Here is a 10,947-nt window from a genome sequence, read left to right as displayed (position 1 = left end):
AATCCTTCTATAAATTTTTATTACACGGCAAGGTAAAAATGAGCACACGTGTTTCCGTGACGTCATGTGACGTCCACTGACGTCACGTTAAACTATCGTTTATGCGATCGCGGATTGGTCGAAATTGGTGCGGCCTACCAATGGTGAACGTTGTTTCTCCGCATTTGTCGTGTAAAATTTTCGGCCATCTTGTTATTATTTTCGAAAATCTTTAGGTTGGGTTTCGCGACGACACAGTTGACGGGTTTGCTCGTATTATCGGCGGAAAAAATCACACGAAATTCGCATGAAACCTGGGGAAAGTAGGTTTGACGTACATCGGCCTCGGTGGGTATATTATCTTAGTGTATTTGATTCTGCTAGTGGAAGAGAGAGAAAGTAGAGAGCTCGAGAAATGAGTGAGAAAGAGCGAAACTGCGAGTGTGTGGAACGAGGAGCGAGAAGTTGTGTAGCGCGCGGGAATCGTTGACTTGTGTGTTTAGCCCTTTTGTGCTTGTGGTTAATTACTCTGAAACGTAACGACTGGCGAGAGAAAGAAAATAACACGTCCTTTTTTTTACCCCGGGGACGGGAAGCTGTATGAAAGAGTTTTAACGGTAGGTCAAAACCTTCAATCTCAAACCATCTTCGCTCAACGGGCAACGACGCAATGGAAAAACGGCAGCCGGGCTTCCTAGGCGATCGAATTTACACTATTTAACCTAACTCTGGTAGTCGTCGTCGGTTCTCATTATGTTCGTACCGTTTCCTCTGCTCATTCGATTCCTGTGTAAATATTACACGATATTCCAAAATCCGAAATTCACATAACCTTGTTTGCGATTGTCAGATGTAGGTTAGGTCGGTTGTTCGGTCGGTCGCAGTGCGGTGACCTCCCCTGCGGCACGTTTCCTGGCATTTTTTTTTTCGTTTTTTTCGGCCCGCGGGGGAGTCGAGCTGCTTGAATTCTTAACATTTGTTCGAAAAATTTATTTATCCCCCAATTAATCACGACGAATGACTCTTCCCTCTCCCCACCTCTTTTCTGAATAGACAAAGTATACACCAAGCACCATCCCATTATGTATAGCATGAAATTCAGAATAACGGATGCATCTTTTTTGAAGGTTCTTCTCTGAGATTCAGATTTCAGATTTTCAGTGATTCTTTGACCACGTTTCCTTATCGAGATCAATTCTCATGCTACAGGTATCAAAAATTGGATCAAAACTGGTGCATCAATCATCGCATTTCCAGCTCCTTGAATCTTGTATCATTAAATAACAATATTTTTAGAATGAGAGTCGTGTCGTTGAAATTTAACGTAAAAAGAAATAATATATTGTCCTCATTGAATAAACAAACAGACGTGATTATACATATCCGGGCATGTGCTTAAACTCTGATCTCTAATTTTAATTAAACATTGATTAATTAATTTGGAACTTGATGAAGTTTTCTTGATTTTTCTTTTGCTTATTTTGTTCTCAAGCACTTCGGAAACTTTCCACGTAGCCAATTGCATCTTATTTTACGACAAATATTGATCAGAAAGTCATCAAATTTGATCGCAAATTCTGGTCTTAGGATATGTTCCATACTGCATGTTCGACTAAACTGATAAACTGAACATTCAGTATTCTTACAGACCTGACAATTATTTCTGAAATGAAGTGAATCCAGTAGCTTTGAAGCTAGATTTTGTATTTTCTTACCTGGTTCAGTAACAGTCCGTTATAGTAAATTAACATTGCAACCTTAATTTTGAAGTATACACTGAAACAACTTAGGAACGACATATTGAAAATTTTTGCATTGTATTTTTTTCACTTATCCTATCAAGCTGAAATTTAGTTATCTGGCCATATATTTCAGAATTTACTGTAATTCGCAAAATTTCACATATATTCTGAAACCTTAGTTTTTGTGTCCTTTAACTCTGCACGAGTTGCGTTTAGCAATTATGTTAGGTAAAAAGAAACTCGAGGAAATTACTCCCGTGGCTGGGCACTTTGTTTTTAAGTATAGATATGTAAATAAGATTGCCTATGAAATATTTTTTTGTTTAGAACTTTATGATTATAAATTATCAGTATTTAATGCAATAAAATCGCATTAATTCTACTATTTACATGCAAGTGTTAGTTCGTCTCTATTTGATCAGCAGTAAGCTCTAAATAAAAATATTTGCTAGAGTCGTAGTGCAGGCTCATCACTGTTGACATATTACAAGCAATAATGCTAATAATGATATTTTTTGTCTGTTTAGATTGAGTGTGTGAAAGCAAGGGTAATAAGTGAGCGCAATGGCGACACTCGCGGAGCAAGCGTCCAAGTTATTGGACTTCAACCAAAAGCTGGATATCACGCTCCTGGATAATATAGTCGGATGCATGTATACTGGGGTCGGTGAACAACAGCGTGTTGCTCAAGAAGTGCTAACCACTCTCAAAGAACACCCAGATGCATGGACCCGAGTTGACACCATCCTAGAATACTCACAGGTGAGTCTTGCCGGTTCTAGAAGAAAAGTCGACTACTCAACGAAAAGTGTAAAAGTGTTTTTAATCCAGTAATCATTTCACAAACAACTGTCGTTGATATGGAGAGACATGCTCATGCCTTTGACTACCATCACCACAAATGATTTGGCTCATTCTGTAACTCATAGCTGAAAGTTATTCGCACAAAATTTTACTCTGTTGAGGTTTTGGTCTATCTATAAAAATATATAATTATAAATAAAAATAATTCTCTTGAATTTTTTATAATATTGCAACAAAGAAAAATGATATTCAAGTTGATGATTTGAAAAATCTGAAATTGATTATGAAATTCTACAGACTAGAAAGTAAAAATAATATTAAAATATTTTCGGACATAGTAGGAAATTATTTTAGACGAAGAAAAAAGTTCACCTGCACAGAATTAATAGTTCTCACTCAAGGTGAAATTTTGGAATAAGTAAACTGTAGAATAAAGGTGGCGTTTAGCGTTTAAATTTTTTCAGTAAATCTAACTTTGCATAGAATTTGAATTTTGGAACAGTTGAATGAAGAGCGAATTAAGTTGAAAGTTTCCAAAATCCTAAAAACCCTGAAATTTTGGTACGATCATGTTAATTTTATAGTATTTTTTCAAATTTATTGAGTCATTATTACAGTGATTTTTCTCTCTGAATTAAAAATACGTTGAAGGCTTGCTTATTGTAAAATATGTTAAGAATCTTGAAAGAACGGAGTATGTGAATGAAACTGTAATACATCTAATTTTTCCATTAATTCTTTAGAATCAACAAACAAAGTACTACGCACTACAGATCTTAGAGCAGGTTATCAAGACACGGTGGAAAGTTCTACCAAGGAATCAATGTGAGGGTATTAAAAAGTACATTGTCGGATTAATCATCAAAACTAGTAGCGATCTAGAAACAATGGAGGCCTCTAAGGTTTACTTGAACAAGTTGAATATGATCCTTGTACAGGTAATAATGCATAAAAAAAAAACAAGAAAACGTTTCTATTTACAGGAATACTTATTATCACTATTTAATACGTAATGCTGGTGTTTAGGTTTTGAAACGAGAATGGCCAAAGAACTGGGAATCCTTCATAGGTGACATTGTGGGTGCCAGTAAAACCAACGAAAGCTTATGTCAGAATAATATGGCTATTCTAAAACTTCTCAGCGAAGAAGTGTTTGACTTTTCAAGTGGTCAGATGACGCAGACAAAGGCTAAGCACTTGAAGGATACAATGTGTAGCGAGTTCTCTCAAATATTCCAGCTTTGTCAATTTGTTATGGACAACTCACAGAATGTTCCTCTAGTTGCTGTTACCCTCGAAACTCTTCTCAGATTCCTTAATTGGATTCCACTTGGATACATATTTGAAACCAAGCTGATCAACACTCTAGTTTTCAAGGTAGCCAAATTTTCATTTTTTAACAGAATTTTCAATTTATTATAGTACAAAGAGTTACAAACTATATTTTTTCATAATAAGTGTAAGCAAATTCCTTCTTTAAGGATCTTACTTGAATTCACTTGAAAAAATACTGTAACTTAGAATATTATACTTGCAATTCAAGGGGGGATTTTCTTTTTTTTCGCTAAATTTATTGCTTTTTCCTAACTTTCCGGTGTAGAATCTATACAACGGATCAATGCGAAACTTGACATGTGGATTTAGTAATCTTTTATCTATTCACAAAAAAATTAAAAATCATTTCCTCCCAAAAATTCACCTCCCACCTCCCTCGAAGCACGATGATCCCCAGTTGACGGTGTGCGTGATTTGAGTCTTCCCATTGATCCTGCAACAAAAACGCAAAAACATTTTACTTTACACACATGTAGATATTGTTCTTTGAAGCGGAAAAAATAAAAAAATTGCGGATCCGGTGATGTTTTGAACTCAAAATATCGATTGATAAAAAAAAATACATCGTTCTTTCTATTATAAACAAAAAAATATCCAACGTATTGCTTTTTTTTTCATCAAAAGTTGAAAGGCCGTCGACTGAGCATGCTTTTCAAATTTGAAGGCAATCGCAAAATAGTTTTTAAGACATCGTGCACATAAGTTGCAAAAAGCGGTTTCGAAAAAAACGCGCTTAAATGCGTAATTTTTAGGAGGAAATGATTTAAAAATTTTTTGTGAATAGATAAAAGATAGATAAATCTACGTGTCAAATTTTGCATTGATCCGTTGTATAGTTTCTTCACCAGAAATTGGAAAAAAGCGTTAAATTTAGCGAAAAAAAAAAATCCCTCCTTAACATGCTTCAATTGGAATATGGCATTTTTATGCATTTTCAAATTTTTAATAGTTGAATATGGTTATCTGACATGTAACACTCCAAAGTTAAATGAAACTCTACTTGAAAGATAAAAATGTCGAAGTCGAAACCCTTTTGATCATTCTATTTTACAATGAAAATAAGAAAAATTTAATCTTTTTGGTTACCAAATTGGTTTATTTTTAGTATCGCTGAACTGGAAAACTAAACAGCAATTTTGTTTTCAGTTTTTGAACGTGCCGATATTTCGTAATGTTACATTAAAATGTTTAACTGAAATAGCTGCAGTCACAGTAACAAGTTACGACGAGATGTTTGTGGTTTTATTCGCTAACACAATGCAGCAATTGGAGCAAATGCTTTCACTTGAAACAAATATCCGTGATGCATATGCAGTAGGACAGGACCAGGAACAGAATTTCATTCAAAACCTGGCGATGTTTTTGTGCACATATCTAAAAGAACATGGACCGCTTGTTGAAAAAAAGCAATTGAATGAAACACTCTTAAAAGCTCTTCATTACCTTGTGCTGATTTCCGAAGTTGAAGAGGTTGAAATATTCAAAATATGTTTGGAATATTGGAATGGACTTGCTGCCGATTTGTACAGAGAAAACCCATTCACTTCACTGTCGCCCTTATTCGCGAATACAAATAATTTGACCGTACCGCCCCGAAGGCTATTCTATTTCCCTGTGTTGACCAAGGTTCGGTATATTATGATCAGTCGAATGGCTAAGCCTGAAGAAGTATTGGTAGTAGAAAACGAAAATGGAGAAGTCGTCAGAGAGTTCATGAAAGATACTGACTCGATCAATCTCTACAAAAACATGAGGGAGACCTTAGTTTATCTAACCCATCTCGACTATGTTGATACAGAGAGAGTTATGACCGAAAAATTACAGAACCAAGTCAATGGCACGGAGTGGTCTTGGAAGAATCTCAATACCGTAAGCTTGAATTTAATAGCATTTATTATAGAGTGAAAGCACTGAAATTGCATGTATTATTATGCCAAAAAGTGGGTAAATTATGAGTATGTGCTGTTTTGAACTTTTGGTAACTTGGCATTGTTGTTAAAAATCGAATATACTTAACAAGAAATGGATTACGACACGATAGATGTAATTATTATTTTCCTGGTATAGTTATGCTGGGCAATTGGGAGTATCTCAGGTGCGATGCACGAGGAAGATGAAAAGCGATTCTTGGTGACTGTAATCAAGGACTTGCTTGGATTGTGTGAGCAGAAGAAAGGCAAAGATAACAAAGCAATCATTGCAAGTAACATTATGTACGTTGTGGGCCAATATCCAAGATTTTTGAGAGCCCATTGGAAATTCCTGAAGACTGTTGTCAATAAGCTATTCGAATTCATGCATGGTGAGAGTTCCATTTTTCATCTTATGTGTTATCTCTGCCTCTTATGTGTAACTATAGAGCTCATCCGTTGTAAACACAACTGTACTTCAGTATCTCATTAATGGGATTTTTTATGCCATTTTACTCCTTACAGAAACACATGACGGAGTACAAGATATGGCCTGTGATACCTTTATCAAAATAGCGTTGAAGTGCAGAAGGCATTTCGTAACTATTCAGGTTGGTGAACCTATGCCGTTCATTGAAGAAATACTGTCCACGATCAGCAGTATTATTTGCGATCTACAAACTCAGCAGGTAACAATAACCTTTTTATCCACCTACATATTTGGTCAAATCACCTAAAACGTTGTTTCTCAAATTTCCTGACTTAAGTTCGTTCAAAAACAAAGCCTGATATCATAATTATTCAGGAGATCCCTATCTTGAGCTGGTTCAAGGGAAAATGAAGTATTCACCAATGAAAAATTGAATTCCCTAATTATGTGAAATAGAAACCCCTTAAAACTCATGTTTCACAGTCGAAATATTTTTTTCGTACAGGTGCACACGTTTTACGAGGCAGTTGGCTACATGATAAGTGCTCAAGTTGATACATGTGTACAGGAACAGCTCATAGAGAAATATATGCTTTTGCCTAATCAGGTTTGGGATGACATAATTAGTCAAGCATCAAAGGTAATTAGCAAAACTTTGTGTATGATTAATCTAATTGCAGAAGTAGGAAAAGTGAAACGATCTACATGAAATACTAATACTTATCACTTCGTATCTTATTTAGAATGTCGATATATTGAAGAATCAAGAAGCTGTCAAGCAGCTTGCTAGCATCCTAAAAACAAATGTTCGAGCTTGCAAAGCGCTCGGGCATCCTTACGTCATGCAGCTAGGAAGAATATATTTAGATATGTTAAATGTTTACAAGGTAAGAACTGTTTTCATAACAAATTACGCATAAAAGAAACTTGTCGACCTAACTGTGGAGTAGTATTGTGAATATGGAATATGTTAATGATGAATAAAACTTATCGCCATTTTTGTAATTTTATTAAATTGATTTACAATTGATAATAAGTCTATGTTTGATCAAAATTATATGTGCATGCGTCTCTACAGCTCTCAGTATTATTATTTTTCTTATCCTTTGAACGTGAACTTAATGTTCCAGGTTATGAGTGAAAACATAACTGCAGCAATAGCTTTAAATGGAGAAATGGTAATGAAACAGCCTTTGATCAAAAGTATGAGAGTTGTCAAAAAGGAAACGTTAAAATTAATCTCAGATTGGGTCAGCAGATCAAACGATCATCAAATGGTGAGTTTTTATTTTTTGTAACACCCCTGCCTCATTATTTATTCACTGAAAGCATTTTATGGAGTAACTCAATTCGATTCTTTAATCGGTGTATTCTAAGCAGCAGAGTAGAGTGCAATTTAATTAGTATTATTTTTTAAAACGTATGTTGAATACAACAGTTACTAATCAGTATAAAAACTTTAATCATTTTTATATCCTCTGATGCACTTGTGAATATAGTTTGCATTTATATGAGTATTCTATGTACGCCTTCAGTTCAATTCACTACCTGTATGGCTCTCTTTACTCAATTTGAGAAACTTTCACATGTCGACGTTGGATGTAATAAAAATTTAATGAATTTGTTGAACAGGTTTTGGAAAATTTCATACCTCCATTATTGGACGCAGTCTTGCTTGATTATCAGAAGACAAATGTGCACTGTGCTCGGGAGCCTGAAGTGCTTGGCGCAATGGCTACTATTGTCAACAAATTAGAGGCGCACATCACGAGCGAAGTGCCGAAAATATTTGACGCTGTTTTCGAATGCACCCTTGAAATGATTAATAAAGACTTCGAAGAATTCCCTGAACACCGAACAAACTTCTTCCTATTACTGCAGGTAACGTTAACCTTCTGAATAATTGAGCTTTTAATTTCTTTGTATGAAAATTCCCCTTTGAAAAAACGTGAGAAACTATTCTCTAAATTTCTCATATATGATGGTATTGTTTTGTATAATGCCTTTAATCTTCTATATTTTGTTGTCCACAGGCAGTGAACAGTCACTGTTTCCCTGCATTCCTGTCAATCCCTCCAGCTCAGTTCAAGCTGGTACTTGACTCCATTATTTGGGCATTCAAGCATACAATGAGAAATGTCGCAGATACTGGACTACAAATACTTTATCAGCTCATACAAAACCTTGAGATTCATAACCAAGCAGCACAGAGTTTTTATCAAACATACTTTACTGACATTCTGCAACACATATTTAGCGTCGTAACAGACACTTCGCACACAGCTGGTAAGTACTTTGTCATTAAGGCAATTTAAAAAAAATCAAACTATTTACTTGAGGTACAAAAAATTTGTAACACTTGAATAAATATTTCTTACAGTGTGTACACTGTGTAGTAATTGAGAATTATTTTACACAGGTTTGACGATGCATGCAACGATTCTGGCGTACATGTTTACGTTAGTAGAATTAGGAAGGATTCAAGTGCCACTGGGTCCTGTACCAGATAATACGTTATACGTTCAAGAATTTGTAGCAAGTTTATTAAGAGCCGCATTTCCACATCTAAGTGATAATCAGATAAAGATCACGGTGCAGGGCTTATTTAATCTTGATCAAGACATACCTGCATTTAAGGAGCATCTTAGGGACTTCCTCGTTCAAATTCGAGTAAGTATTGAATGTTTCGACAAATTAATAGCCACTCTTCATGGTCTAGAGTATTTAAAATACACCCTTCAAGCTCTAGTCATTTGTGCGGGGATGATGAACGATATTTTTGCACATTATAATGGCATTCGACTTTGTGCGCAGGAATACACGGGTGAAGATGACACAGATTTGTATTTGGAAGAGCGGGAAACGGCTCTGCGAAATGCACAGAGAGTTAAGAGACGACAGCAAATGGCAGTGCCGGGTATCCTCAATCCTCACGAGATGCCTGAGGAGATGCAGGACTGAATCACCCGCAGCCCCTATTGTACCCCAACAAATCTGATCGAAATGTGCTCTGCCGTAGATACGTCTGTATCCTTTTATCTGCAGCCACCCCCACCACCGCCCAGATACATATTATATACTTAAACAGAGCCAAGAAGTGTAAAATATTATGCCTTTAACGAGGTAAGCTAAGACGAGGTGATTGTTTGTTTGTCTGTTATAGGATTCGAGATGAAATTGAGTTCTTGTTGTGGGTAAGATGTGAATGCCTGCTCGCCGACGCTATTTCGTGTATCGGAGTTCTTAGTAATTTTACGAGATTAAGTCTAAGAGTAATAAATGATGAAAAAAATATAATAATAATAAAATGAATGATTTTTGCATAATAGTATGATCGGTAGGTTTTCGTTTTCTCGTGCGTTTGATATCTGTAATTGTTCATAGTATACCCGTATGCGTGCATCAATAACGTGGAAGTACCATGCCATAAGTAATATTGGACTGTTCATTTTATACTCAATATCATTGAGTTCTTCAATGGTCCAATGATGGTTGATGAATGTTCTCATTCTGGAAGCAACGAGTGACGTTTCTACTGATTCTTTTGTTTTCGTTGTGGACTTTTTTTCTACTGCTAATTTTCCCTCATTAATTCGCAAATTTTATAATAGGGTGAATATAGTAAGATTAATACTTTGCAAGTCTGCAGCAGTATTTTTTTATATTTCGCAATAATTATATGGAGATACAGTAATTTAGTCAAACTTTTCAAACGGGTCCAGTACTCTTCATGGTATGTATTACCTTCTTTAGTATGATGGTTGATGAAAGTATCACTGTACATCATTTGTTAATTGATTATCAGTATCAGTTTGTACAATAGTCTGTATTAAAATTGAACGAAATTAATTATTGGAAGGGAGAATTGGATTCGAACATTTTTAGAATGCAAGGTTTTTCTCCATAAAATAATTCAGTTTTAAAAAAAAAAAGTATCAAATAAATTTTTCGTATACTGTTTTTTCATCCCAATAATTTTGCTAATCAAAATCAAGCTTGAACATAGTAATATGTCAGTTTTATAGACAGAAATCATATTAAACTTTGCGTCGATAAAATGTTTTGTTGTACTTACTGACAAATAAAGCTGTGCCTGAGTTTTGCAAATCTGAATTGGGTTAAACTTCGTGAATCTAGTAATGCCTTAAATTTATCAACTAGAAGTCTGATCGAAAAAACCTGTTAATATAAATTTGAAATGTAAATTTTTTATATTGGATAACACTTGAAAAGGGGGTGATTGTATTTAAATTTTAGGTCAAAATCAGAGAAAATTGGAGGATAATAATCCCATTGTGTGAAGTATTAAATGGTAAGATATCACAGAAATAAATGAATAAAATCGAATCAAAGCCAGAAGACCAAAGTTGTAATATGAAGTTATTTTGTAACATACTCATTGCCAAATTGAACTGCGATTCATTACATATTAAATGAAATCCTATGTACCAACAATACACACACTGCATGAATGCCATTCTGGGTTCCATTCTTTTTTCGTTGCATTTAAACTTTGCTTTTGATTTGAGATTATAAATATTTTAACTGTTTTCTATTGTATCAACATTCATTTAAATACTAATGAAGCATAGACTCAATATTTGCGACTCCTGAATCTGTGGACGCCTAATAAAAAATGAATCTGTCAGTAAGTTAAATTGGTGAGTGAATAGATAAATAATTATACTTAACAGTCGCAGACGTCAAGTGTAGGCGCTACTTGGGGTGTTGTGAGATCGAGTGCAGG

The 10,947-nt window shown here is 35.0% G+C and overlaps 1 protein-coding gene across 2 annotated transcripts; it reads left to right on the top strand.

The window, feature by feature from the left end:
- Window positions 1-190: 190 nt before the first annotated feature.
- On the top strand, window positions 191-10,119 carry LOC124407690 (exportin-1). Of its 2 annotated transcripts, none has more exons than XM_046884100.1 (14): window positions 191-327; window positions 2,249-2,483; window positions 3,269-3,463; window positions 3,552-3,902; window positions 5,007-5,729; window positions 5,928-6,162; window positions 6,296-6,459; window positions 6,706-6,840; window positions 6,944-7,087; window positions 7,331-7,477; window positions 7,833-8,081; window positions 8,234-8,486; window positions 8,620-8,870; window positions 9,015-10,119. In XM_046884100.1, the coding sequence occupies exons 2-14, from the start codon at window positions 2,286-2,288 to the stop codon at window positions 9,159-9,161; spliced, it is 3,192 nt and encodes a 1,063-aa protein (XP_046740056.1). In that variant the 5' UTR covers window positions 191-327; window positions 2,249-2,285; the 3' UTR covers window positions 9,162-10,119. The 2 variants fall into 2 exon arrangements, with proteins under 2 accessions (XP_046740056.1, XP_046740057.1); XM_046884101.1 differs by lacking the exon at window positions 191-327 and adding an exon at window positions 342-596.
- Window positions 10,120-10,947: the final 828 nt, after the last annotated feature.

This window comes from Diprion similis, chromosome 6 (genome assembly GCF_021155765.1).
Source record: "Diprion similis isolate iyDipSimi1 chromosome 6, iyDipSimi1.1, whole genome shotgun sequence".
Lineage (NCBI taxonomy): Eukaryota > Metazoa > Arthropoda > Insecta > Hymenoptera > Diprionidae > Diprion > Diprion similis.
This window is presented reverse-complemented; position numbering and strand designations above follow the sequence as displayed.